General features: G+C 39.0%; 1 protein-coding gene across 2 annotated transcripts in view; it reads right to left on the bottom strand.

Annotated features, from left to right (window-relative positions):
- kcnab1a (potassium voltage-gated channel subfamily A regulatory beta subunit 1a) overlaps positions 1 to 27,879 on the bottom strand; it is a 130,553-nt gene that overhangs the window by 49,496 nt on the left and 53,178 nt on the right. For both annotated transcript variants that reach the window (XM_016252075.1, XM_016252076.1), the window contains exons 2-3: positions 25,579 to 25,622; positions 5,990 to 6,027 (exon numbers count right to left, since the gene is read on the bottom strand). In XM_016252075.1, the coding sequence (XP_016107561.1) occupies positions 5,990 to 6,027; positions 25,579 to 25,622 (82 nt within the window). The remainder of the gene's footprint in view (positions 1 to 5,989; positions 6,028 to 25,578; positions 25,623 to 27,879) is intronic.

Genomic DNA, 27,879 nt, shown 5'->3' with positions numbered 1-27,879 from the left:
CAGGGCACCGACCTAGCCACTTTGGTTACACCAGAGGTCAGTCTCGAGAGACTGATTCCCTTAGTAGACCTTTTTGGCAGTGTGGAAACTTCTGCCAAATGTGTCTCAATGGGTCCTGCATACTGTAGAAAGAGGCTACCGAATCACTTCGGTTTCTCCTCCGCCTCGTTTCAACGGGGTCATTCCCACTCTGGTGGGCCCCGAGCAGGCTCTGGTAATGGAACAAGAAGTTAACACTCTCTTGAGGAAGGAGGCCTTCGAGGTTGTCCCTCCTCTCGACAGACAGTCTGGGTTCTACAGCCGGTACTTCATTGTTCCAAAGAAGAATGGAAGTTCCTGAGGTTTGTGTTTGGGGGCAAAAGCTTACCGGATTCTTCCGTTTGGCCTTACACTCTCACCCCGCACTTTCACAAAGTGTGTGGATGCTGTTCTGGCTCCTCTGTGACTCCAGGGCATCCACATACTCAACCACATCGACGATTGGTTGACCCTAGCTCAATCGGAGCAGATGGCGGTTCGGCATCGAGATGTCGTTCTCGCTCATATGAAAGAGCTGGGATTAAGACTTAACGCCAAGAAAAGTGTGCTTTCTCTAGTACCGAGAACCACTTATCTGGATGTGATTTGGGATTCGACCACGATGCAGGCACGTCCGTCTCCTGCTCGGTTCGAGTCGATCCTCAGTGCAGGTGAAGTGGTGAAGCAGATATGGAGAGTTTATGGCCAGGCTCAGGTGGCCCTGTTTGCGACTAGAGAGACATCGCACTGTCCCCTCTGGTTCTCTCTGACTCATCCAGCTCCTCTCGGACTGGACACTATGGTACAGACGTGGCTGAGGCTTCGTCTGTACACCTTTTTCCCCGATCACTCTGCTCCCGGGAGTTCTGGAGAGAGTGTGCCAGGACGGGGTCTGTCTACTGTTAGTAGCCCCGTTCTGGTCAGTCAGAGTATGGTTATCGGACCTGATTTCCCTTCTTGACAGCTCTACATGGGAGATTTCCGTCAGGAGGGATCTCCTCTTACAGGCAGAAGGTACAATCTTTCACCCCCACCTGGAGCTATTGAAGCCGTGGGTGTGGCCTCTGAGGGGGCACAACTCGTAGCTTCCGGTCTCTCAACCGAGGTTGTTGAGACCATCCTCCAATCCAGAGCTCCCTCTACGAGGAAACTGTATGCCCTGAAGTGGAAGTTTTCACTTCTTGGTGTGGAGAGCGCTAGCTCGACCCAGTTTACTGCCCAGTTGGTACAGTACTGGAGTTCCTGCAGGCCCGATTCTCTGCAGGGTTGACCCACTCCACCTTGAAAATCTATGGGCGGCTGTTGCGACCTACCATGCCCCTATCACTGGCCAGTCAGTGGGCAGACACCCCTCTAGTTACACGTTTCCTCCACGGTGCGCTGAGGCTGAGGCCTCTGGCCAGAGAAGCTTATGCTAAGCGGTGGATCAGGATGCTATTCCATAGCCTCAAGTCCTCTGATCTCCCCTCTGCTTTGGGGGTCAAGGCTCACTCCATCTGAAATTGGCCTTTGGGAGGGATGTGCCCGCCTACTTTGTCAGGTGCCTACCTGCATTCTGCGCCACTCCTGGCTCCTTTCTCTTGCCTTAGCTGTGCTATTCCACACTAGGCAGGGATTTGTATGTCTGGCCGCGTGGGCATACTCGTTCCCAAAGCGTTTTCTGACGCAGCTCGAGTTCCTGAAGGGGAATGTCTCCAGTTTACGAATGTAACCATGGTTCCCAGAGGGAACGAGACACTGCGTCTCAGTGCCATACTTCCGGGATCCCTGTGAGCGCTTGCTTCATTCCTAAAAGCTGACGCCGGTTCAGTCGCACGTGCTTTTATAGGTTCCTGGTCTCTACGTCACCCGCCTGTGACGTCTCGCCCTTCCATTGGACTGATTTTACATGTGATTTAGAGTGTGGTCACACTGAAGGCGTTCCCAAAGCATTTTCCGACGCAGCGTCTCGTTCTCTCGGGGACGTTTTCTGGTACGCAAAACAAGTACTTTAAAGGAATTCCTTAGCTTATTGCCGCGCAGACACAGGCGACGTCACTTCCTCAAGCCCCTCTCAGGATTTACTTTCACGTGGTGTGACGCTCTGCGTATTATCCCGCTCTATGCATGTGCGCTCCGCTCAGTTGCTCACGGCCCATGTGAGTGCTCCACTCATATACCGTTCATGCTCATCGGTAGAGCTGTAGTCAAGTCCAGCTTTGTCGAGTCCAAGACCAGGAGTAGTCGAGACCGAGTCAAGACCGAGTCCAAAGAGGTTCGAGTCCAAATCCAAAAGTTTCGAGTCCAAGTCAAGACCGAGTCCAAATGAGGGAAAAAAAGGATCCTCTTCAAGATCACATACTTAGATTAACTAACATGAACAAACAATTAACAATATATTTATTACACTATTTATTCTTGTCTTTGTTAACATTATTTAATAAAAATTCAGTTGTTCATTCATTGCTTGTTCATGTTAGTTCACAGTGCATTAATGTTAACAAACACAACTTGTCATTTGAATAATGCATTAGTGAATGCTGAAATTAAAGTTAACTAATATTAATAAATGCTGTAGAAGGAAGTAGGTGTAGACGTTAATAAAACACAATCTAACAGGTAGAAAATTAAATTAGAAACATCTAAACTTTTCAAAACACAGCAAGCGCACCGCGGGTCATGTGACAAGAATCAACCAATCAGCTTCATCCTTTCCCGAAACAAAATTGAAAGCTAAGCCAAGACGGAGAAACAGCTGATCATAGCTGTACAAGGATTGCCATTTTTTAAAATAAATTTAGTAGTAGAGCTACTGCACGGGATTTTTAGTACTGCAAATCCATTTATCCTTTGCTGAAACTTCCGCGTCTTCATACGCCACGGGAGCGCAAGCATAGAGCGCAGGCTACGGAGTGCTTTGGAAAGAAGGAGAAAGCGGCGCGCCTAGCGTTTCCACGCGTTTTCAGATGGCCGGCCAGCCGGGGTTCGTCTTTAAATTTATGTGTGTGTACTTCTAACATGTTTGGTTGGTAAAATAAATGTTGTAAATTCAAATCAGAGCGTCTTCCGTGTCTGGAATGGATGTATTCTTGAGTCTATAAGGTAACAATAATATAATAAGATAACCTTGTTTGAAATGGGTTTGGCTAAAAGAAAATTTTGGTTTCGTCTATTCTACTAGGTACTTATACTATATTGACTGGGTTAAATAGAATTGCATTTCTAAAAAGAGACTAAAGTACAATTTTCATTGACTAAAACTAGACTAAATGTCATCAGTTTTCGTCGACTAAAACTAGACAAAAATAGTTATGGATAATTCTGACTAAAATAAGACTAAAATGCTTAGACTTTTAGTTGACTAAAACTTGACTAGACTAAAAAGAGTATGAACGTGACTAAAACTAATAAAAACTAAAATGACAGCTTCACACAAAGACTAGACTAAAATTAAAACAGGCCGCCAAAAACAACACTACCTCCCACGGTATTGATTGACAAGGTCTTACATTAGACCCAGTGTTGCCAAGTCTGTGGTTTTCACGTGGATTTGGGATTGTTTTTCATGTCTGTGGGTTGAAGCGACCCCAATAACATGATATTTATCCCCTAAAATGCTAATTTTACCAGGGAAACCCACCAAAAAACGTGTATTTTATCCCCCAAAACGCATTTTTTATCGGGGGACCCCCCTCGAAACGCGATTGGGCTAGTTTTGAGTAGCAATTGGGTGGGTTTTGTTGTGAAAACCTGGCAACCCTGCTTAGACCCACCCTGAGTGAGCTATGAGCTCTCCTCCATTGTGTCAACTCCGGTGCCGGGGAAGACAAGAATGTCTCCTAAGCGATTGAGATGTTTTGTTGGATGTAATAATGAACATAGCAGTCATCATTTACTCCCGACATCTGAGCCACTGAAGACGCAGAGGATTAATGTTACTTTCGTTTTTGAAGGGGATGCGCCGATCCCCGATCTGCCTAAATGCGTTTAAGTTCGCGCGAATCATTCATGATCCAGCTTCATCTACAGAAGAAGTGAGTATAAGGTTTTTTTATGAATCTTTGCAAATCTCCTTTCCTAATAATGTGCTAGTTAGCCAGTTTCGCAGCTGAAGTTTACAGTCTGCTCGTCACCCCACAGAAGAGTGGGGCGGGGTGAGCAGAGCTCATTAGCATTTAAAGCAACATGGACTAGAACAGCGTGCTGAAAACAGAGCTGATTTTGACAGGGTAAAAAGGTTTTTTTGCACTACCACTGAGAAATTTTAACCAAAGTATGTTATAGATTTTTTATCAAGACCCTAAAGAATCATATCAACTTGTTGGAAAATGGGCATCCGATGACCCCTTTAACCCTCCGCACATATTTATATTGAAAATGTTTCAAGTCAGTCTATCTTTTTTTTACTTTCTCAGGTTTGGCTCCAGTATATTGCATAAATGCAAAAAAGACTAATAGGCCATATGCCTAACAATATATATTCAATTAACGTGTCCATCAAAGCGTTTTTAGCCAGCTGAAAAATGCCAGGTGATCTTCTGAAAATGGCCAGCTGGTGATGCTTGAGAATGCTTTGGTGGCACAGTATTTTTCGCTTTGAGACGCTTTGCTAAGATTAGGAATATCCACGGCAGTAACGTATTACTAGTATCTCATTTTGAAGAATATTACTGAATATAAAAATGCAGTAACCAGAAATATTAACTTCTCTATTGTTGTTCAGTTGTTGCTGGTGTAGTATTTGTCCCGCCCCTCCTCCATTGATTGGACGGCTGGGTAAAATGTGACAGTGAAGCGCTGCGTTTTACCAAAAGCTAAACAGTTTATCAACAAAAAAAACCCCATCAACAAACAAACAAACAACAAAACAGAGCAAACAAACTTGTAAAATATTATAAAAATTCAGATTTTCAGCATCAAAATTCAGTGTCATCAGTTTGCCAAAAAGAACACAGAACGTTTTACGCACCATTTACACCTGGTAAGGAGCAGGTGTACATTTATTTTGTACTAACTAACATTTAGAAAATTCGAACACTTTCATGAATCTGAAAATTTACGTCAGAATAGCTTTACGAATGATTTACACAAAAATTGGTTCTGCTCGCGTTTCTTATTATCTGTGTCATTCTTTTTTCAGTGAGGTAATCAAATAAAGCCCAAATATAAGGGCTGGTGTTCAATTCACAGCCCTGTGTGATCATCTGTACAACCTGAGAGAAGAGCAGTTTTCACAGTGTAGCCTCACATTTAATACAAACGTCAACTCTACTTCATTTAACAGAAGCCTTTTAACACTTCCTTTAATCCTCTTCCTATTACTTCCACACACACTTTTACACTCCAAGAGTGTTACTCACACAAAGTGCTAACATAAAGTCCTGATTCAGACGTTGCCCTCTGACACTTCAATGCCTCAGAGAAAGCAAATCCCTTACGATGGCAGAGAAACAAACTGCCTTGTCACTCTATGTTAGGAGTCCAGTCAGATCGAATCAGATAACAGGATGCTGAGTCATTCCACTGCCGAAGGGAGGTGAAAACTGTGTGTGTGCGCATATTTAGGACGGGGTGATGATTCCAACATTTCATGCTCTATCTCTCGACAACCAGCACAAAAAGGAAGGGGCTGTTTGACCACAGAGACTGAGGACATTTTAACCCTTCCATCGAGGCAGAAGGACAGCAGACTGTTTTATATGAACTTGCATGCCCTCAGAAGCAAATTATCATCCTCGCTTGTCCTCCAGTTTGATGCGACTATCCCTTCCACAACATCTGCGTCTGTGTGCTTGTACATTTTACACAACTTCTAGAACAAAATGTCAGGGACTCTTGCATCATGTGCGCTCACACACAGACATGTACTTGCCATCTGCAGGCTTTTCTTGTCACTCTTGCTGTTAATTTCACTATGCTCTGATTTGAACGGTTTCATACATTCATTGCTTCAGGTAAGTGCAGTGAAGAAAGCAGAACAATTTTCACTTACTTCATCTGAAATCTGTCCTCCAAATGTCACCCATGTGCCTGTAAATGAAAAAGAAAAAGAATATTAAGTGTTGAATTGGGATATTACTTGCAAAAGCAATTTGGTCTCATTTAATGACCGTTTGATTATTACTTAGAGAGCAAAAAGCAGGGGACTAGAGAAAACCTGCTCATTTGTGTTTTCTGTGTTGTCACAATCATTTTCCACAAGGCTCTACTAACTATGCAATTAAGCAGCCAATTATTTTTCGACCTTTAAGATTTCCATGTGTGGTGCGGCTGAACATGTATAAATTATGGGTTGCCAAATGTGAAATAATAATGCTGCAAATAATGGCCAGTTGTGCCATATTTCACTCAAAGAAGCTTTAAAAAAAGTAATTTTCCAATGACATTAATATAAATTATGGCTTGCCACATAACACTATGGCAATTCCACAGTTTATATACTGTATAGTAACAATCTCAAACTTAATGGGATAGTTCACCCAAAAATGAAAATTCTATCATTAATTACTCATCCTCATGTTGTTCCAAACCTGTAAGACCTTCGTTCATCTTCGGAACACAAATTAAGATATTTTTGATGCATTCCAAGAGCTTTCTGACCAGTAGCGTTTTTTGGCACGGACGAACCGGGCAGCCGCCCGGGCAGCATTTTTTCATGATACATGGGGGGGCAACACGAGCAGTTAAAAAAATAATAAAATCCTCTGCACCACCGCCGCGAAGCGATTTTCTATTATCTATCATTTCACTGTGTGGGGAATTGGCAAATTGGCGCCAGAAGGTGCGGCGCGGGGGACAGTTAAACCCCTGGGTCTCTCCCAAATGGAACGGACGGGGGAGGGATCCAGTGTATAGAGCAATACTCTAATGGAATTAGTGGGCTAAAGTCAGTCACACCTCGACTTTCTTCCAAATAACGCACATTTCATTCATAATATTATAAATACAGGCCTATAGTTCCTGCACATTTTAGTTGTTCTGAATTGTGTGAAATGGCTAATAAAAATAGGTAATACAAAACGATTATGTGTTCACCAGGGTGAATTGGTTTAGTCTTGAATTCTGGTCGTGAGTGACAGTGTTGGGGGGATGGGGAAATCTGTTGATTGTCGAGTGCCAAATAAACACAGAGATGGACAGGAAAAGGTCAAAGCCATCAGGTGCCCAATTTAGAAAAAAAAGAAAAGAAGAAGAGAAATGAGCAAAAGATAAAGGTATGCAACTATGTTCTCTCTGTATGATTATTACAGTATCCATGTCATGAATGAAGGGCTAATGTTGGTGGGTATAACTTAAGTTTGTTAGCCTTTTTGCTATGATGCTTGCTATGCTTATACAACAATAATTCGGTTTTAACTCAACACGAGATCTAATTTCTCCATAATATTGTGCTTTGCAACAAAACAGACATGTAGCGTGTAAGGGCATGTTTATGTAACCCTCCTTTTATGTTTTAGCTGTAATGTAACAATTCAATTGCAATTTCAGGGGCACTTGGTCTCGACCCTTCAGGATGAGCTACCATCTATGTCCTCATCTACACATATCTCCACAAATATCTGATATTGAGGATGAAGACCTCTTTTCCTCTACTTCTACCCAGCATGAGCCTTCAGGTGGGGTTTTGCATATGTTTGTGTGTGTGTGTGTGTGTGTGTGTGTGTGTGTGTTTGTGTGGAGGGGGTATGCCTAGGCTACAAGACAACTGGACAACTGCAATTTAATGTAATTTTAATATTTCTGATCATTTCTGAGTAGGCCTATGTGTTATGTTCCACTGCTATGTGCTTTGAGTAATGTGCCAATATGCTGTCTGATATAAATGCCTGGAGCTGAACCCCACTGAGCCCCACTGCTGAGGATGAGCCTCTGTCAACCGACCCTGCTAACTGGCCCTCACATCTGACTGACAGGATTCGGACTGAGCTGGTTCGCAGAGGACCAAGTAAGGTGCCACCTGGCTTTGTTTTCCGTAGGAATGAGAGTGATGGGAGAAGTTGCCACCACCAATATTTTAAGAAGACATTAGTGGTGAAAGGATGGCAAGAAGTTGGCTGATTTATTCAATGAAGAACAACAGCCTCTTTTGCTTCTGCTGCAAATTGTTTTCCAAGAGGAACCTTAATTTAACAAGTGCAGGAATGGCAAATTGGAAACATGTGAGCGATTACCTCACATCACATGAAAATAGTCCAGAACACCTCAATTGCATGAAAGCATGGAAGGAACTGTCAGTAAGGTTAAAAAGTGGGAAAACTATTGATAAGCTGGAGATGGCACTTCTGGAGGCTGAGCGGGTGAGATGGAGAGCAGTGCTGACACGTCTCACTGCTATCGTGCAGTCACTGGCAGTTCGAAATTTGGCTCTAAGGGGACACACAGAAACATTATTCACACCATCAAATGGGAATTTTATCAAAGAGGTCGAACTTATGGCCAGGTTTGATCCCATTATGAAAGATCACCTTAACCGTGTCGAATGAAGAACAGCAAGTCACAACAGCTACCTAGGCCATCATGTGCAGAATGAGCTGATTGATTTGTTGAGCAGCAAAATCATATCTGCTATAGTGGATGACATCAAGCAGGCAACGTTTTTTTCAGTAATTCTGGACTGCACCCCAGATATAAGCCACACAGAACAGTTGTCAGTGGTCATTAGAGTGGTGTCACTGATGGAGAAGCCCCATATCAGGGAACATTTTATTGGATTTTTGGAGGCAGAGGAGTCCACAGGCCAGCACTTGGCATCCATGATCCTGACGAGACTTGAGGAGTTGGGAATTCCTTTTGAAGACTGCAGAGGACAGTCATATGACAATGGGGCAAACATAAAAGGCATAAGGGAGTTCAAGCCAGGCTCTTAGAAAAGAATCACCGAGCTCTGTTTGTGCCATGTGGGGCGCATACATTGAATTTAGTTGTGTGTGATGCTGCTAAGGGATCTGTTGATGCTATAAGTTACTTTGGTGTCCTGCAAAAAGCTATACACGTTATTTTCAGCCTCCACCCAAAGATGGGCCATACTGAAGAATCATGTGAGCATCACCTTAAAGATGTGGGCAGAAACAAGGTGAGCGAGCAAGGTCAAGAGCATCAAGCCCATGAGGTACCAGGGAGCCCCCGTGAGAGAGGCTTTAATTGAGGTGAGAGACCACACCAAAGACCCTGCTATAAAGGCTGAAGCCCAGTCTTTGTCTGAGGAGGTGGGGTCGTACTGCTTCAGCATCTGCACGGTTGTTTGGTATGACATGCTATCTGCAATACAGCATGCCAGCAAACTCATGCAGTCTCCTAATATGCATGTGGACCTAGCTGTGAGTCTTTTGAAGAAGACTGAGCGAGATCTCCAGAGCTACAGGGCAAGTGGCTTTGTGACTGCATAGATGGCAGCCAAAGACATTTGTGAAGATATGAATGTGGAGGCTGTTTTAAAACAAAACAAGCTGAGGTCCACAAAGCGCCACTTCTCATATGAATCACATGATGAGCCTTTCAGTGATGCACTTACGAAGCTGGAGGTTGGATTCTTCAATGTTGTCGTTGATGCAGCCATGTCAGCCATCAAGGAGAGATTTTCCACATTGGAAAATGTGGGAAAGAAATTTGGGGTTTTGACAAATTTCCCAAGTCTTGCAGATGAGGAGCTGGCACAGCAATGTGAGGCACTAGGCACCACACTGCACTTTAAGAGGCAGTCTGATTTGGACAGTAGAGAGCTTGTGCAGGAAATTAAGAACTTCCCTGACCTGCCATCAAAGACCATGAGCCTCCTTGAGCTTATCACTTTTATGCATGATAAGGATCTATCGGAGATCTACCCCAACTTTTGGACTGCTCTCTGGATTGCACTTACTCTGAAAGTCACTGTGGCTCAAGCAGAGAGGAGCTTTTCAAAACTAAAGTTGATCAAGTCGTACCTGAGGTCAACCATGTCCCAGGAACGGCGCACTGGCCTTGCCGTCATCGGTATCAATCACTCAATAGGGGAGCAGATTTCATACGATGACATCATTGATGATTTTGCATCAAGGAAGGCCAGAAAGGTCAGGTTTTAGTTTTAGTTTTTTTTTTCCGTTCTTATTGCAATAGTGTAGTAATTAGATTCTCTTTAGTGTGTTTTCACATTTGTGTGATGAAGGAGTTGTGCTATTTTGAATATTTATTCTGTATTTTATTTGTATATTATTCTTAATATTTTATATTATTGTTGCTCTCTGCCCTTGTTAAATTTTTTATATATCTGATTGTATATATTTTGGCACATATGGTGTATATTTATTTAAGTTCTGATAACTTATACTGTCATATTTTGTGCTGAATTGTGTTCATTGTCTTTTGGCAATGTTGGAGGTGGAGATTGTGCACCTTAAAAAGTGTGTTTCCTGTTGTAATTGCAATAGCTAATTAACTGGATTCTCTTAAGTGTGTTTTTCAAATGTTCTAATGAAGGATTTGTGCAATTGAGAAATATAATTTTCTCTTTCACTTATGTTGTTATAATAAAATATAACTGTTTGTGCAGAATTTTGTGGGGTTGTGGGGGGGGCTCGCCCAGGGTGTAATTCAATGTAGAACCGCCACTGTCTCTGACCCTCCCGTAGACAGCAAGAATCCTTACATGATCAAGGCTCAGAAACGTAACAAGGACATCGTTAAAATAATCCATGTGATATCCGTGGTATAAGAATACTTTGTGCGCAAAGAAAACAAAAATAACGACTTTATTCAACAATTCCTCTCCTCCGCGTCACCCTATAGCACCATTTTGGAGAGTATCACATATGTAAACAACATATGCAGCGTATGTACGTGGATATGTTGTTTACATTCAGATCAAAGCATAAACACAGTAAACAGCATATCCGTGCTGCAGACACAGAACAGCATATTTACGTATGTGAAATTCTCCAAAATGGTGCTATAGGGTGACACCGAGGAGACGAATTGTTGAATAAAGTCGTTATTTTTGTTTTCTTTACACACAGAAAGTATTCTCGTACCACTGATGTCACATGGATTATTTTAACGATCTCTTTGCTACGTTTCTAAGCCTTGATTGTGTAAGGATCCTTGCTGTCTATGGGAGGGTCAGAGAGCTCTCGGGATGCATAAAAAATATCTTAATTTGTGTTCCAAAGATGAACGAAGGTCTTACAGGTTTGGAACAACATGGGGGTGAGTAATTAATGACAGAATTTTCATTTTTGGGTGAACTATCCCTTTAAGCTAAAAAGATGCCATTACAACAATATCCTTTTTAATTGTTTCAATACAATTAAATTCAAATAACATTGTATTTTTCATTCACACAAACACTAAACACCATCATGGTAACACACATGATACTGTAATAATGCAATAAATGTTAATTTAACAACTTTAGATGTAAGATAAAACCCTAATGTACACAACTGATGAGAAAAAAATATATAAAAAACATCAAAGAATGAAAAAACATCAGATGTGAAGTGTCATGCAGAGAATTCTGGGAATGGCAATTTACGTTTTTTTCACTGTATGAATATTATGCAACGACTTGTTCTTTTTCACTTCTAAAAACCATAATTTTAACATGTTTTACTGTAAAGTTACATCAAATGTAATTACAGTTATTTGCTGTATATAGTAAGAAAACTTATTGTTAACCAATTAATAGGTTTTTACTATAGCATTTTACAGTTTTTACCATTAAAATTACAATCATTTTTTACAGTGTGTGAGTTTGCTCTTACTGTATATACCAAGATTCTGCCTCTCTCTGTTTCCCAAGTGGTAAAGGTCACATGCATAATAACTGTCTCAGTTCATTTAATGCAAAACCTACAGTCTACTAAACTGTATCCACTTTTACCTTTAACATTTACATTTCATTAGATTGGAACATTTAAATGTATATTTAATATTTATACTCAAAACCTTCAAAATATTTACTCAACCCCAAATGTATTAAAAAGCATGACATTTGAAAATGGCACAATCTCTCCTAAAGTGCAATCAGGCTAATTATGTTGTAACTCCAGCTGAATTATGGATCTGCTGTTTTTAGCCGGTTACGCGCTCCAGAAGTGGGAACCTACAGCGGAGAAGCTTTCCCTATTTCTAACAGCTGCAGATTCAGAGAAAATACTCCAAAGAGCTGTAAATCCAGGCCAGCAGAACAGAAGTTACAAGCTCAGCTAACAGAGCTTATAAATAGCAGCTGCTATCTGACTCAGACATGTAATGCTGCTGTGGATTGACAGTGGAGAAGACCCCGAATTTATGGCACATTGCTTATGAAGCACCAGGATATTGGGAAATGTTCTGCGCCTCTGAGGCTGTTACGCTATGAGTTTTAATGAGGGATTGAGATCTATTTTAGCGTGGGGAATTATCATAATTTTATTCTTGCCCACTGACTCACTGCTGCAGTGGGGTCAAGTAAAGCTGTCCTATATTTATTCGCACTCTTCTACAAAATGCTGCTGACATCAGCAACCATCTTCCTATTTCTAGATGTCCCAATAGATGGTTTTAGGAAAGCAAAGCAGTTATGTATGGCATTTGTACTCCAGGACTCCACTGTGGGTGGCTTTTCTATTTCAAACCAATGTGATTTACTTTCTTCTGTTGAACACAAAAGGAAATATCTTGAAAAACTGTTACTCTTTTTAACACAGTTATAAAAAGGATGCAGAAGCACCATAAAATGATCTTACAACTATCATAATAGCAATCCAAATGACTTGTGTGCTATGTTCTGATGATATACAATAGCTTTGGGTGGTTTACATTATTTACTGATGATATTCAATATTCTCCTCCAATGAGCTGTTTACCAATATGACTTGATCATGGAGTTGAACTTGAGAACCTGATTAGTCTGATTCATGAACAAATCTTTCAGACCAACTTTGAAATGCATCAACTGATTCACTGAAACGATGAAGAATGAATCTTTCATGAATGGACAAACTAATTTTTTTTCGCATGGCTGCCAATTTGCATCTGTTCTTTGCTACTGAATGACTTGGACATATAAATCACATTTCTGATACTTTATGGCGTTTGTCTGATTATTATTTTTTAATGTTACATTTCGGAAGCTGACAGCCCCAGTCATTGTCATTATATTACAAGAAGTGCATATGACATTCTTAAAAAAAAAAAAAAAAACACTTTGTGCTCAACTAAAGAAACTCACATTGAGGGAGAATAAACCCTAACAGAAATTACATTCTATGGGTAAATATCCTTAATCTTGATTTAAAAAAATTTTTTTTTGATCCTTGCAGAAGTCTAAAGTTAAAGGAATTTCTCACAGGATAAGAATGATTACTTCCACAAATCAAGAACAAAACCACCAATCACTTCTATCTAGGAAGCGGATATCGTCCTCTTTTGGAAGACCAAACAAAGTAGTTTCACTTTTACAACGAAAAACACAGAGGCCTAGCATGAGCGAAAGCCCTGGCTTAGCGTGAGCTGAGGCCGGGCAGGAGTGAGCTGAGGCGGCGGGGTCGAGAACGGCGGTCCCAGCAAAGGAGCGGTGAAAACAGTGAAAGCCAATCTGGCGATCCACAGCGCTAAGTTGATGTATTCCCTCAGCGACCAGCACGGATCAGCTCCAGGCATGACGAAGCGGATATCGTCCTCTTTTGGAAGACCAAACAAAGTAGTTTCGCTTTCACAACGAAAAACACAGTGGCCTGGCATGAGCGAAAGCCCCGGCTTAGCGTGAGCTGAGGCCGGGCAAGAGTGAGCTGAGGCGGCGGGGTCGAGAACGGCGGTCCCGGCAAAGGAGCGGTGAAAACGGTGAAAGCCGATCCGGCGATCCACAGCACTAAGTTGATGTATTCCCTCAGCGACCAGCACGGATCAGCTCCAGGCATGACGAAGCGGATATCGTCCTCTTTTGGAAGACCAAACAAAGTAGTTTCGCTTTCACAACGAAAAACACAGTGGCCTGGCATGAGCGAAAGCCCCGGCTTAGCGTGAGCTGAGGCCGGGCAAGAGTGAGCTGAGGCGGCGGGGTCGAGAACGGCGGTCCCGGCGAAGGAGCGGTGAAAACGGTGAAAGCCGATCAGGCGATCCACAGCACTAAGTTGATGTATTCCCTCAGCGACCAGCACGGATCAGCTCCAGGCATGACGAAGCGGATATCGTCCTCTTTTGGAAGACCAAACAAAGTAGTTTCACTTTCAGAACGAAGCACACAGCGTCTTCACGACATGGCGGCAGCGGCAACAACAATACTACAGCGAGAATAAAAGTTACGCCGCCTTTCTTTGCGTGAACATTTGGGCGGCGTTATGCAAATCTTCCCACATAGTGAGGTAGATATGTGGGGGTGTGTTCGAACGAGCCGTTTTAGGTAGGCGTGGCTGGCTCTTAACTTTTATAAAGAAGATCTCTTTGGATTTGAGACTTTAGTCTTTGCAAATTTACAGATCTTCTTTATGCGCCAAGAGCTTGTAACACTCCAAAGAGAAAGGAAAAAATGAAATCGCATCATATGACCCCTTTAATCATTATTCAGTTAATATCAGTAAATACATTCACATAATTACATACTGTATGTAGCTTTCGTTTCTATATTGTGTTTAACTTACGCTAAGGGTAGAAATGTCACATGCAGATAAAAGGCAAGGTCATTTTTAAGAGGACAAGAAGAGGGGGAGAAGGCCAGCGGGTCAGTGACATGCAGGGACTGTGCTGATGGCAAGAGTGAAATTGTGAAAACAAGAGAGCAAATTAACTCTCACTAGAAGTCAGATATATGACGGGCAAAGCAAACATGTCACTTATGGGCACAACTGACAGTGCTTTGAGCAATAAGAGTCTTTCACACACAAACAAATTCAACATTTCACAAGCAGAGGCTGACAGGCTAAAATATGAATAGTTAATTATAACTAGTTATGGTTAATTATTCATATTTCCCCATGAGCTGATTCGCTACAACACATATAAACATATTTTGCACTTGCTTTTCAGAGTGCAGAAGCATTTGAATAAAATAACTCATTTTATCCAAATATATCCTAAATAAACTACCTGAACAGTTCAATTTCATATCCTTGACCTTGATACTCACAGCATTTATAATTGAACAGACTAGATCATCCATCTGATTGACACCACAGCTTTGGGCAGCATGTATAAGGTCAGTATGACTGTGCAGAAACTCATTGTTAATGCTAAGCATCCTCTTCCTCTCTCTCACTCTTCCTCTCAAGGTACATTAGTATTTTGTTCCAGCAGCCCGGATGTCTCAGCTTTAAAATGTTAATAGTCTGGTGTTAACCTTCTCTCTCCGATTTTTTTTCTTAGTGTAGACTGAATAATTTTGATGGGTTTTCAGATAAATACTTTTTTGAGAGTTCCTTCAAAATGACCCTTGAAAAATGAGGTGAGAATGAACTAAAGTGAAAACAGTCCAGAGTTAAATACTGAGTATTGACTTCACTTATATTCGCTGAAGGTTTTGCCAATTTTGGAATAATATTGCAATCAAAAAATGTCAGTTGTCATTGTACAGATGTGTGAAGCTCACACGAAAGTCACTTTCAAACACAGAAGCTTTCTATTGGTTAACACGGTGCATTTGAGTGAGCAACTTGAACTCAAACAAAATCTGAGTGGAGAATATTTTTGCCTTCACATGAATCTCCCAATCGCATGGATTCCTGTTGAAGCGATTGGATTTCACCCACAAAAATTTACAGTGCAATGACGGCATCTTTAAACTCAGAGCTCACATGAAAGATCAATATATTTTCAGTATCACACTTAACACATTCAAGTACTATGGTATTTAAGTTTTACACCAAGGTAAGCACACCATGGTACTACTATGGTACAGTACATGATTAAAAACATGGTACAACATTGTTTTTGGTACTTTTTTAGTGAATGTTAACAAACATGCATTACATTTCTGACTAAATATATAGTCTTACAGTATATAGATTGGTATCTGAATCAATCAATGTCATTCAAGGGTCATTGATTGGCTGTATTTCATACTTTCTGCCTGTGTATGTTGTTTCTCATCTAATTAACACAGGAACTCAGTCTGACGCCAAACACATTGATCCTTATCCTGCTGTGAATCAGTTTTGGGCATGACTGAGCTCCTGAATGCTACATCACATTCAAATCCCCTGCTGTTAGGCAGATTCATACACAGTTAATGTGGATTACATATGGATTACTGTTTTATACTGCATTCTAGAAACCTCATAACAGTGGTGGTCAACCTATTAGGTCCTGTCTCCTGGGGGACCTCAGTTTACCAAGCTGCATAGATAGAGAGTGTAAAGCTAAGAAACGCTTATAATATGTTTATATGGTATAATATGTTTAAATGAATCAGTTTGATAGGGAATTCCATAGCTTCTCAGGGATAATACTGTTCATTACTGCTGGTGTAGGATCAATTTCCACATTGGAAATGGACATTTTATTGAAATTTAATTTCTGTTATAGCATAGCTGAATTTTTAGCTGCCATTATTTCAGTTTTCACTGTCTCACATGAGCCTTTAGAAATCATTCTAATATGCTGATTTGGTGCTCAAGAAACATTTATTATTATTATCAATGTTGAAAACAGATTTGAAAGTAGAAAGAACAGCATTTATTGATTGATTGATTGATTTTTCTTACTCCAAACTATATATAGTTTAGAAAATGTGTGTTTATACATACTCTATAATAACTAGACCCCACACTGTAATGGCTCACAATCAAAGTAAATTACCCAGCGGAAAAAAAAAACACTGGATTTTACCCAATTTCCCAAAAACATTTCATACCGATACTGGCAAAAGAGTGCCAAATCAGGCAGGACCAGCACTGTCTCAGAAATGCCAAAAAAAATTTGTTGTACTGCACAAGTCTGTTTAACCTTAGCTCGAGGGATGTGATTACAAGAGCAGAATGACAAAACTTTTACAGTGATGAAATTCTGAGGTGTTTATAGAAATAAACGTTTCTGAACCTGTGAATATTTTTTATGAGTGTCGTTTTGAGGTGAGTAGGCTTTCTCCTCAGGGTGTGGGAACTGCTCCAAAGGCCAATGTAAGAAAGAATCAAAAGTTTCTTTTTTGTGTACACACAAAGGCACACACATACTCATAGTGATCTTATCGCTTAGAGGCAAACCTTGAATTTACTTTACAAACCACTTTACAACGACATCCAATTGGCAGAATTGCTCAGATTCCATCAATCAGCTGATGGAAACAAGGAACAAATAACCTGGGAAAAGAAGTAAAAGTGAAAGAGAAACGCTGAGAGAAATATGGAGAATTGGATAACTTCTTTGTTCTAATTTCTGCCCATCTCATTAGCTTTGATTGCACTACATTAGGGAATTGCTAATATCCCCAAGTCTGTTTTGTGATCAAAAAGGCCTACTACTGCATCTTGCATATCTAAACATAATCAATAATGCGCTCACTGCTGACCTGGGGTGTGTTTCCGGTAGAATGATGTAACTTGGTGCTTAAAGGAACAGTTCACTCAAAAAATTAAAATCTGTTATCATTTACTCACCCTCAAGTTGTTCCAAACCTGTATGAGTTTCTTCCTTCTGCTGAACACAAAATAAGACATTTTGAAGAATAACGGCTGAAGGTCCCCATTGACTATGTAAAAAAAAAAAAGTTGGCTACTGTCAATAGCTGTTAACAACAATCTTCAAAATATATTTTTTTGTGCTCAATAGAAGAAAGAAACTCATACAGGTTAAATATGAGGGTGAGTAAATTATAGAATTACCATTTTTGGGTGAACTATTCCTTTAACCACTTAAGTACCTTGCAACTTTAGACTAGCTACAGTATCACGACTGTTTCCCGAAACAGTAAAATGGTCTCACATCCGTCATTTTTATACTGCATTGGTTATAGGACTTTTGACAACGCCATCATGCTCAGGTGCTGGAGTAACAGTTAATTAATAGATTCAATATTGCAATTAATGTTAGATTTTTATAGTTCATTTTCATGAACAACAGAAAGCTGTTAATAAAAAAAATTAAATAAATATACATTAACATGCAGTATGTAATTAGTGTACGCTTTACTCTAGCATACATTCATTCAGTGGCTTTCTCCACAACAAGATTCTGCTGTAACGAACATGCATTCTGAGCACTTTTTTGTTTTATTTGATATTTTCATTCATTGTGGTTTCCCTATTACATCATAAATGCACAGGCATACTCTTCAAAAATGGTGCTGATTGTTAACACTAAATTATACAGAATGAAATGTATATATCAATTTAAATGGAATGAATACAGAATTTACCGCATTTTAGCTTGTGCATTGTGCCCAAGAAAATTAAATATTGTCTGCATGTCAAACAAATGAGAAACTATCCTTCTAACCACAGGTTGAGATCTGTATTTCCAACTACACAAATTTGTGATGCTGTTTGCGAATGTTCATAAAAATTATGGTTTCACAACACACAGAATCATTGAACTTACAATTGAATGTAGTTGGCTTACCACGTCTACACATACACATTCATTCCACCAAGAAAACCAAGAGACTACAGAACCTTCATTTCAATGCCAGTAAATTACATTTTCTCTTGATTAAGAGAAATTACGTGAGAACTTCTTTTTGAGGGTGTATGTTTTTAATAACATGCTCTACTAGCTCGTCTGATCTGCTCTGCAGAGTCATGGAGAATTGTGAGAAGCTGTCGGTGTGTTGAGGTTTTCTCCCGCTTTGCCTAATGTAATTTGGCAGGATCCGCGGTGGGCAGCCATCTCGGAGCGTGCTCCCTGCCTAAACATTGGTGTAGCACCACCCGATTTGTGCACTTGTGGCATTATGGGAGATAGCCAGTTGGCAGCATGCTGACCTTTGCATGAGACGGCTTCCTGGGCGGCTGCTCTCAATTTTGCTCATACAAAAATTCTCCCAGACAACTACCTCTGACAACTCCAACTATCATATTCATCCAAATAATCTATTCCTGTAACATTGACTCTGCTGGCGTATGATAATTCATATGTAGTTCCACATCTACTTGCTTGAATTTGAAGCATAAACTGCATGTGACAAACTGCTAATGAATAATTTCTGCAGCTGCCAAATTAAAGAATTGAAAAATCTTCTAGTTACCTACACAATGGATACAAACCCAGTTGATGCTGGGTAATATATTTTCAAAAAAACAAAACAACAACTATCAGATCATTTAATTGATCAATTTAGGACAGTATTTATTTGACACAGAAACATATAGACAGATTTATATAAGACTATAGTTTATTGTTAAATAAGGCTGTGAGGTGAGTTTCCTCCTGTGTTCTCCAAACAAACCCACACAGTCTCTCTGCTACACACTTAACCTGCCTCTTTCTATATTTAACTCATTATGTTCCTTCTCTACAATAGTCAGATATACTCCTCTCTTTCTCTATTGTTTGATTGGAAAAATCGGAGTTATATAAAAGATTCTTAACTTGTTGAGGAGGCAGATGTGACAGCACTATCACCTCGACCTGTCTGGTGTGCTCTGTGATAAATACAGATGTGACAGCATATGAGCCATCAGTTTGTCTCACAGAGCTGTGATATGACTAACATGCACTTTATGTTCTTGAAAAATGATATTTGGACATTCTAGCACTGAAAAACCTTTGCTGTTCTCAGTCAAATACAATCTGCATGTTTTTGCTATTCACATTTGAATTCAGGTTAAATTGAGCAATTTTCTGTTGGTCATCTAAGTGACAAAAGGGGACCGATTTTCTTGAAATCACTTTACACAAAATAGCTTTATTAAAAGAAATGCAATTATAAAGTGAAGAGCTTTTGACTCAAAATCATTTACATTCTGTAGTGGATTTTGTTTTTACAGTACAGGATGTTTTAGATCAGTGATTCTTAAATGGTTTCACTTCAGGACACAGATGATTTACATCAGGGTGACCCAATATAGTAATGAAATTGTTTATCATATGCAGAAGTGTTTTTTTGAAAACGAATGTATTATTCTGCTAATTTCATTAAAAAAAATGAATGACAAGTTACATGATGAGCATGTCACTAATTTATTTACTCAACTGATGTGTTAAAGGGGGTCATGAACTGCCTTTGTTTTTTTTGTTTTTTTTTTACTGTTCTCTGAGGTCCACTTACAATGTTATCAAGATTTTTACATCAATAAACATACTAATTTAGAAGTAATAGGCTATTTTCTGTCCTGTTTTTGCCAGTCTTGTCATTTACCTATTACATGCTCAAATCAGTGGGTGGGACTAAACAGGCATGATGTTGATCTTCTTCTGCTGAGATGATGTTTAGCCACACTATTATGTCATAAAATGGCACATTCCAGAACCTGTCATTTTGGCTTCAATATAAGTTGTTTTAAGACTAACGAGAAAGTTTTGAGTTCTGAAACTTACAGAATGTTTTTATAGCACATTTGATTTCTTAGTTCATGACCCCCTAGTAAAAAAAAATAAATATATATATATTTAAAATACATTTATTTCATACTAAGTATAGTTCAAATCAATTAACATATTTACTGACAGATAACTCGAGACTTACTGATATAAAATTTTTAATTAAACTTAATTTGGCGTACTACTTGTGCACAATGCACATTTCTTAATATTAAGCCTAAAATGTGTTTTAATGTCACTTTTGATGAGGATTGTATGATCTTTGAATAATATCAGTCTTTAAATGCTAAATATTTAAAGTGTACCAGAAGTATACTTGCAGTAGTTCCACTTTAGCACAATGAAATATACTTCAGTATATCTTTAATTGGACTTCAGCACTACTTCCGCACAATTAAAGTGCATTAATTACAAAATTAGTTGTTCCAATTGAGCAGACTTTAAGTATACCAGTTTAGTATACTAAAAGTACAATTTCAGGGTATTTTATTAAGTACATAAATATGTAAATATATTTGTAGTATATTTAGCATAAATTAAATGTATTGCAAATGCATTTAAGTATATTTATTTTTCACTAGGGCTCTTTAAAAAACAGTTTTTCACCAAACAAAATAATTTCTTCTCAATTATTTCTTGTTCACCTTTCTGCAGGATAGTTTATTTGTTTATCATCAATAAATGAGCCTGCAACATAGTAAACTGAAACCACTGAGTTTAAAGAGCAAAAACAGAAGTTATTTTACAAAAATCATCAAATTGCAACAAAGCGGAAGGGCACACACTATCCTCCGATCACCTGCGAGCTAGTTATAGAGATGGAAAAGGAGAATAAAACAAGACAGGAGCACTAAGGGGGAGCTTTAATATAGCCACATATTTATAATAAAATAAACTTGAACCATTAGTATAACTGCTTAATGCATTAGTATTAATGATTAATGCATTATAAAAATACTTTACAAATTGGTCCCTTTACTCCCCTGCACCGTTCACCTTCTCCCATGTTTCCTCCATCTCTGTACATCAATGTTGGTGGCCTTGTTTGTCTATTTGCATCTACTAACATCACATGTCTGCAAATTAAACGTAATTTTACTCCAATAAGGGGGAGAAGGGGGCGCGATGTGCGATGACGAATAACCCTACAGCACATTAATTATTGCACTGATTGGCTTTTACTTGTGAGCAGACAGTGTCAACAATATATTGGAAACAAATATCGACCATAAATGTAAAGAAACTAAGTTGCTTGTCAGGTTTTTCTTAACAAGCAACCATATTTTTCAAAATAAGCCCCAAAAAAAACGCAACCTGCGACCCGTGATTTTTTCAATGCAACTTTGCAAAAAAGAAGCCCAAAGTTGCGTAAAATTTGAGGACTTGGCAACTGTGGTTACATTACTAAGCTCATCACGGATTCGTTTACTCAGATGGGGCCTCATTTATAAAATGTGCATACGCACAGATTTGATGTTAGAGTGTGCATACGCTAAAATCCACTGCAACTTTTATATTTATAAAAACGGTCTTTGACGTGGAAAAGTACTTACCGCCACGACAGGGTCTGAGCAGGCGTACACACTTTTCCTTGTGGCAAAGTCGGAGTACTGCAGCTATTTGAACATCTAATCTGCAATAATAATAAAAGCGGTGTATGTGCAAGCACCGAATTCATCATGAACAACAAAGATGCAGTGTAAGAGATTAATTGTGCAGTGTAGTCAAATTTTTTATTAACGGGAGTTTTTTGCGAGCTTACCTTTTTAGTAGCCTAATGTTGAGAGTTCTTTACTCGCTTTCTGTACACAGTTTATTCCATGTTTTTTTATTATTATTTTACAAGAGAACTTGCGAAGTCTTGATTTACTACTAATGCGTAAAATAGAAGAAATAAAATGCATAAACATTTTTCTGACTGTTTTGTCTGTGTAGCTATAAGACTAGGCCTATGTCGTGCAATAACGGTTTTTAATAGCCTATATATCATATTCAATAACATTGTTAAAGGGGTCATATGATGCGATTTCAATTTTTCCTTTCTCTTTGGAGTGTTACAAGCTCTTGGTGCATAAAGAAGATCTGTAAAGTTGCAAAGACTAAAGTCTCAAATCCAAAGAGATTCTTTATAAAAGTTAAGAGTCAGCCACGCCTACCTAAAACGGCTCATTCTAACACGCCCCCACATATCTACGTCACGATGTGGGAAGATTTGAATAACGCCGCCCAAATGTTCACGCAAAGAAAGAAGGTGTAACTTTTATTCTCGCTGTAGTATTGTTGCCGCCGCCGCGATGTCGTGAAGGCACGGTGTGATTCGTTGTGAAAGCGAAACTACTTTGTTTGGCCTTCCAAAAGAGGACGATATCGCTTCGTTCTGTCTAGAGCTGATCCGTGCTGGTCGCTGAGGAAATACATCAACAGCGCTGTGGATCACCGGATCGGCTTTCACCGTGGATGAAGCGAAGTCCAGCCCAGGGTCATCATGTGGTTGCCGCAAGCCCTCCGGACGCTCCTTCGTCGAATCCGCCGGCCGCGCCGTTCTCAAGCCCACCGGCCTCCGCTCACTTCAGGCCGCCGTGTGTGACTCTGTGTTTCGTTGTGAAAGCGAAAATACTTTGTTTGGCCTTCCAAAAATGGACACGACTAGAAATTTCTCCGATCACAAATGCAGACATGGTTTTATGTTTACGCGGCGCGATGCAACGCAATGCGTAAAAAGACAGTATAAGTTATTATAATTCATAATTATGTCCTTACTGGATGCAACGAATGCCTCGTTTATAATGGGTTTTCATGTTTTTGAATCATCGCTCCGGCCTGACAGGGCATCATCACAGTATGGTAAGGGGCGTAACATTTCTGTCACACGCTTGAGGTATTCGGCCAATCATAACGCACTGGGTAGCTGGCTAATCACAGCACACCTTGCTTTTCAGACCGATGAGCTTTGTAAAAATCGACGCGTTTCAGAAAGGCGGGGCATAGAGGAGAAACAATAATGTACAGTATGTGGAAAATAATGTGTTTTTTGAACCTTAAACCGCATAAACACATTTCATTACACCAAATACACAAAATAATGTTCTTTTTAGCAACATCATATGACCCCTTTAACTGTTTTTATTTATAACATCTGCTGCTTTGCTTCTGTGAAAATGAATAGAGACATCAGCCTTAAACTTTGTTTTTGTCATTTACATCAGTTATATTTGTATAAAATACACTATATATTTTTGTGTCAGTACATTAATGGCACATTTGAGCAGCATTAGTAAACTGTGTAGCCTAAATATAAAGAAATGCCAAATCACATGCAGGTTTTTTCAGACCGGAGACCATAATAGTGTAATAATTTATTTTATTAGGAAAGGAAATTCCAATTTTTCTTTCAATAATGTTTTTTTTAAGTTTTGCAAAAATTTCGTGATATTAAACTTTTTATTAGTTGTCATAGCAAGTGATTTTAAAAGTAGGATGTCTCACTTTTTATAAGATGACTGGAAATTTTACTTCGAAGTTTATTCTTACATTTGGAAATCTAATTGTTTTCTAATTACTATTATTATTATTATTAGATACTACTAGAAGTAGTAATTTTGATAATAGTCCATTGAAAAAAATATAACAACACACACAGTTTGTCCACAGAATAATTACACATTATTAAATAAAAAGCGTCCCCGCACGAACCTCTACCTCCGCCAGCAGGACCTCAATTTCAGACTTTTTTTTTTGTGCTGGTCATACTCAAGCATAGAAATTCGGATACTGGAGTGTGCTCTTTTATATGGTAATGATATTAATTAGGGGGCGTTTACAAGGCGGAGATCCGACACCAGTCAGCTGTGCACAATTTCAAGTTCATTTGCAATGTATAAATGTCACATCTGGAAGAGAGGCACATGTTTTTGTGCGAACGTTCGTTTTCTCTGAATCGCACATACGCACTTTTGAGAAATTATCTTTTTTATCAAATTTAGGACGGTATATACGCAACATTTTATAAATGAGGTCCCTGATTCGTTAAAAAACAGAGTTGTTCAGTGAACAAAATAATACATTCTAAATTAAACGTTCACCAATTTGTTTACCTAAAAGATTCATTCAGATTTGTGCACTAATTTGTTTAGTGACCCACTATTCAGGACAAGTTACATTATGAGTGAGTCTCTCTGATTAATTCACTCAACTGATGTGTTAAAAACAGATCATCCCTTTATATTTTTATGAAAATGAGTGTGCATACAACTCTACCAAGCAGCAATGTTTTTCCCATTGTCTGTGACAGAATTAAAAAAAAAGCCTGCCACGCACCAGTTGTGAGCATACATGCTAGTTTTATTTTTGGCTCTGTCACTTTTTTATTGACAGACAGGTGGGAGAGAGAGAAAGAAGAACGGGATCATGACCAGACACAGGCTGGATTCAAACCTGCATCTCCATGAGCAACGCATTCCGAGCTATTTATCTTTCTGGATATTGTTATATTTAGTAACATGCATACACGGTAGTGCTCATATTTTAAAAGACACACACAGGCATATGGAGTCCCTGTAGCGTTGGCCTGCTTCACTCTGAAAGCTGAGTCTGCCTTTTGTCGTCTCGGAGGTACTGAAGCTGACTGGCCCACTCTGGTTACTGGAGTTCAGCTTTTGTAATTGTGTTCATATATACCACTGTTCAAGTCCCAGTCCTCCTTTCCCAGACATCAAGAACCAGATTGTATGTGTGTGTGTGTGTGTGTGTGTGTGTGTGTGTGTGTGTGTGTGAGAGGGAGAAAACGAGAGAGAGCGAGAGGGGTGTCATGATTAATGAACTGGTACTGAAGCTGACTGGCCCACTCTGGTTACTGGAGTTCAGCTTTTGTAATTGTGTTCATATATACCACTGTTCAAGTCCCAGTCCTCCTTTCCCAGACATCAAGAACCAGATTGTATGTGTGTGTGTGTGTGTGTGTGTGTGTGTGTGTGTGTGTGTGTGTGTGTTTGTGAAAGAGGGAAAATGCTAGAGAGAGTCAGCGTGGTGTCATGATTAATGAACTGTTAAACAGAAACAAACTCTGCAAAAACTGTCTCTGCTTCTATCTGCTGATTTACTGCACCAAAAACATACAGCATATGGAAATATCTTTTTTTGATATAATGTAATACTCACCCAGGCCGAGGCATGATACTCTCAATCCAGATTTCCCAAGGTTCCTAGACAGACAAGAGAGAGAGGAGGGAGAGAAAATAAAACATTTATATTAGATTTGACATTGGTGTCCTTCTGGTTCAGGCTTCATGGAGCTAAACAGTATTTCTCAATGTAGATTTTAGCTGAAATATATAACATACACAAATGCAAATATATCAACATAAGTGTGTCTCTTTCAGGTTTAATGGTATTGTCTGAGAAAATTCATTAGTTGTTATCCAGTTAATCTAGAGGTGCGTGAGATGAAGCTGAACAATGAAAACCAGTAAACTACCTTTGCTGGCAGGTTAATTATTATTTTAGCATTGAGACATATTATAGTTTTTATCTATTTTATATATATACTTTCATGCTAACCATTTTCATTTCAATTTTAAAGCTTAAGTAATTTTTAGTGCTGTCAAACGATTAATCGCATCCAAAATAAAAGTTTTTGTTTACATAACATATATGAGTGTACCGTTTATATGTATTATGTATATATAAATACACACAAATGCATGTATATATTTAAGAAAAAGTGTTATCTTTATACATAAAAATATGTATATATATGAAATATAAATTATATGAATATAAATGTATACATGCAAATATTTTAAAAATATATACTGTATATGTGTGTATTTATATATACATGATAAATATACACAGTACATAAAGTGTTAGCGTTAGTTCTTGACGTGAGTCAAGCTTGCATCAGCTGATTCTCAGCTGATCACATCTGATTAAATACATGATCAACTGGCTGAGATCAAGCTATGTTCATTTAATAATAAAAAATAAATAAAAAATAAAAAAATCACTTCGGTGGTAATTGGAAGGTTAAGACTGAGCACTCAAATGAACACAAGGGATTTAAATATAGTCCAATTATTCTAAGCAAGTGCAAGCAGCGCTTTAAATAAAAAAAATATATATATATTATAATAATAAAAAAATACACGTAACTACAGTCGTTTTCCTCTGGTTCCGCACTTGCTGAGCTTGGGGTGATGCTTCCCCCGTAAATATATTACTTAGCAACATTTCCTGCTAAGTTTCTTATTTCATTCTCATTGTTTAATGCTGACAAATATGCTATTGTCAAATATTGCTCGTTGTTTAAGGCTAGTTGTTCAGTAACATGTTGGTTTGCTAGGCACGCTGTTGCTTTAGGCTTATTGGTTGTATTTTGACACACTGGTAACATTAACGTTACCCAGTTAAACTTACCACAGCTGAGGCTTGTTTTTAAATCTGTTTAAGACTGTCTGATATGAAACAGGCTTGCTGCTTAAGGCTCATCTAGTATTGAGGATGCTGTTTCATTAAACACATCCTATATGTATGATTATTTCCATCAAGCTGTGTTTCAGTCCATGATATGCTGTTGCTTAAAGCTATACAGTGTATCAGTAATGTGCTTGATACTTAACTTGCAGTATGTAGATTTTGCTACTAAAGGTGTTATTAATGCTAACAATTATCTGGATAGGGCAACATTCTGTTGCCTAAACTTCGGTATTGATCATATACTGTACTGCATTAAAGGGGCATGCTGCTCTTCTCAGCTGCTTATTAAAGAAGAGCACCCCTTCACTGCTTCTCTTCTTAAAGGGCATGCTGCCCCAGTCTATGCTATTTCAGAAGGTCTTCACTTTAAAGCTATTAGGGTATTGGGATTTTGCTTGCTTGTTAGGGCTTATCTAGTGTTCAGTATCATGTTTGTCGCTAGACTTGCTTGTTGCTTTAAGCTATTGGTTGTGTAGCATCTGGACCAATCAGACACACCATTTTTCATTTGATTTAACAAATCAATTATTCATTAGATTAACAAATAATCACAGACCCCTCACCCAATAAACATGCTGGGTGCCAGGATGTCTGCGAACGAACAGGCCTCTGATTCCATGGCAACCAATGCTGATATCACTGGTTTTATTGCCCAAAGGAATGTGGGTAGAGAAACTCACTACATTTTCCATAGGAAAGACACAATGCACAGTAAAAATGGACTCTTCTCTAATTAATTCATAGGAAAACCTTTCTTTGAATGAACACACATATCCTTCAGATCATTGTGTATGTTGTTACTGTCCTTGTATATTGTCTTTTCTATTGTATACTGTTTTATGCAGGCTTATGATGGAACCACTCGTTCCAGTCATCTTACCTATATGTGATCCTACCGTGTTTAGTATCTATGAATTCGTCTTCTGATGATCTAAACGAGAGTGTATATTATATGTTGGTACATAGGCAATATATTAGTGTTCT

Source organism: Sinocyclocheilus grahami, unplaced genomic scaffold (genome assembly GCF_001515645.1).
Source record: "Sinocyclocheilus grahami isolate Dianchi unplaced genomic scaffold, SAMN03320097.WGS_v1.1 scaffold1086.1, whole genome shotgun sequence".
In the NCBI taxonomy this organism is placed as follows: domain Eukaryota; kingdom Metazoa; phylum Chordata; class Actinopteri; order Cypriniformes; family Cyprinidae; genus Sinocyclocheilus; species Sinocyclocheilus grahami.
This window is presented reverse-complemented; position numbering and strand designations above follow the sequence as displayed.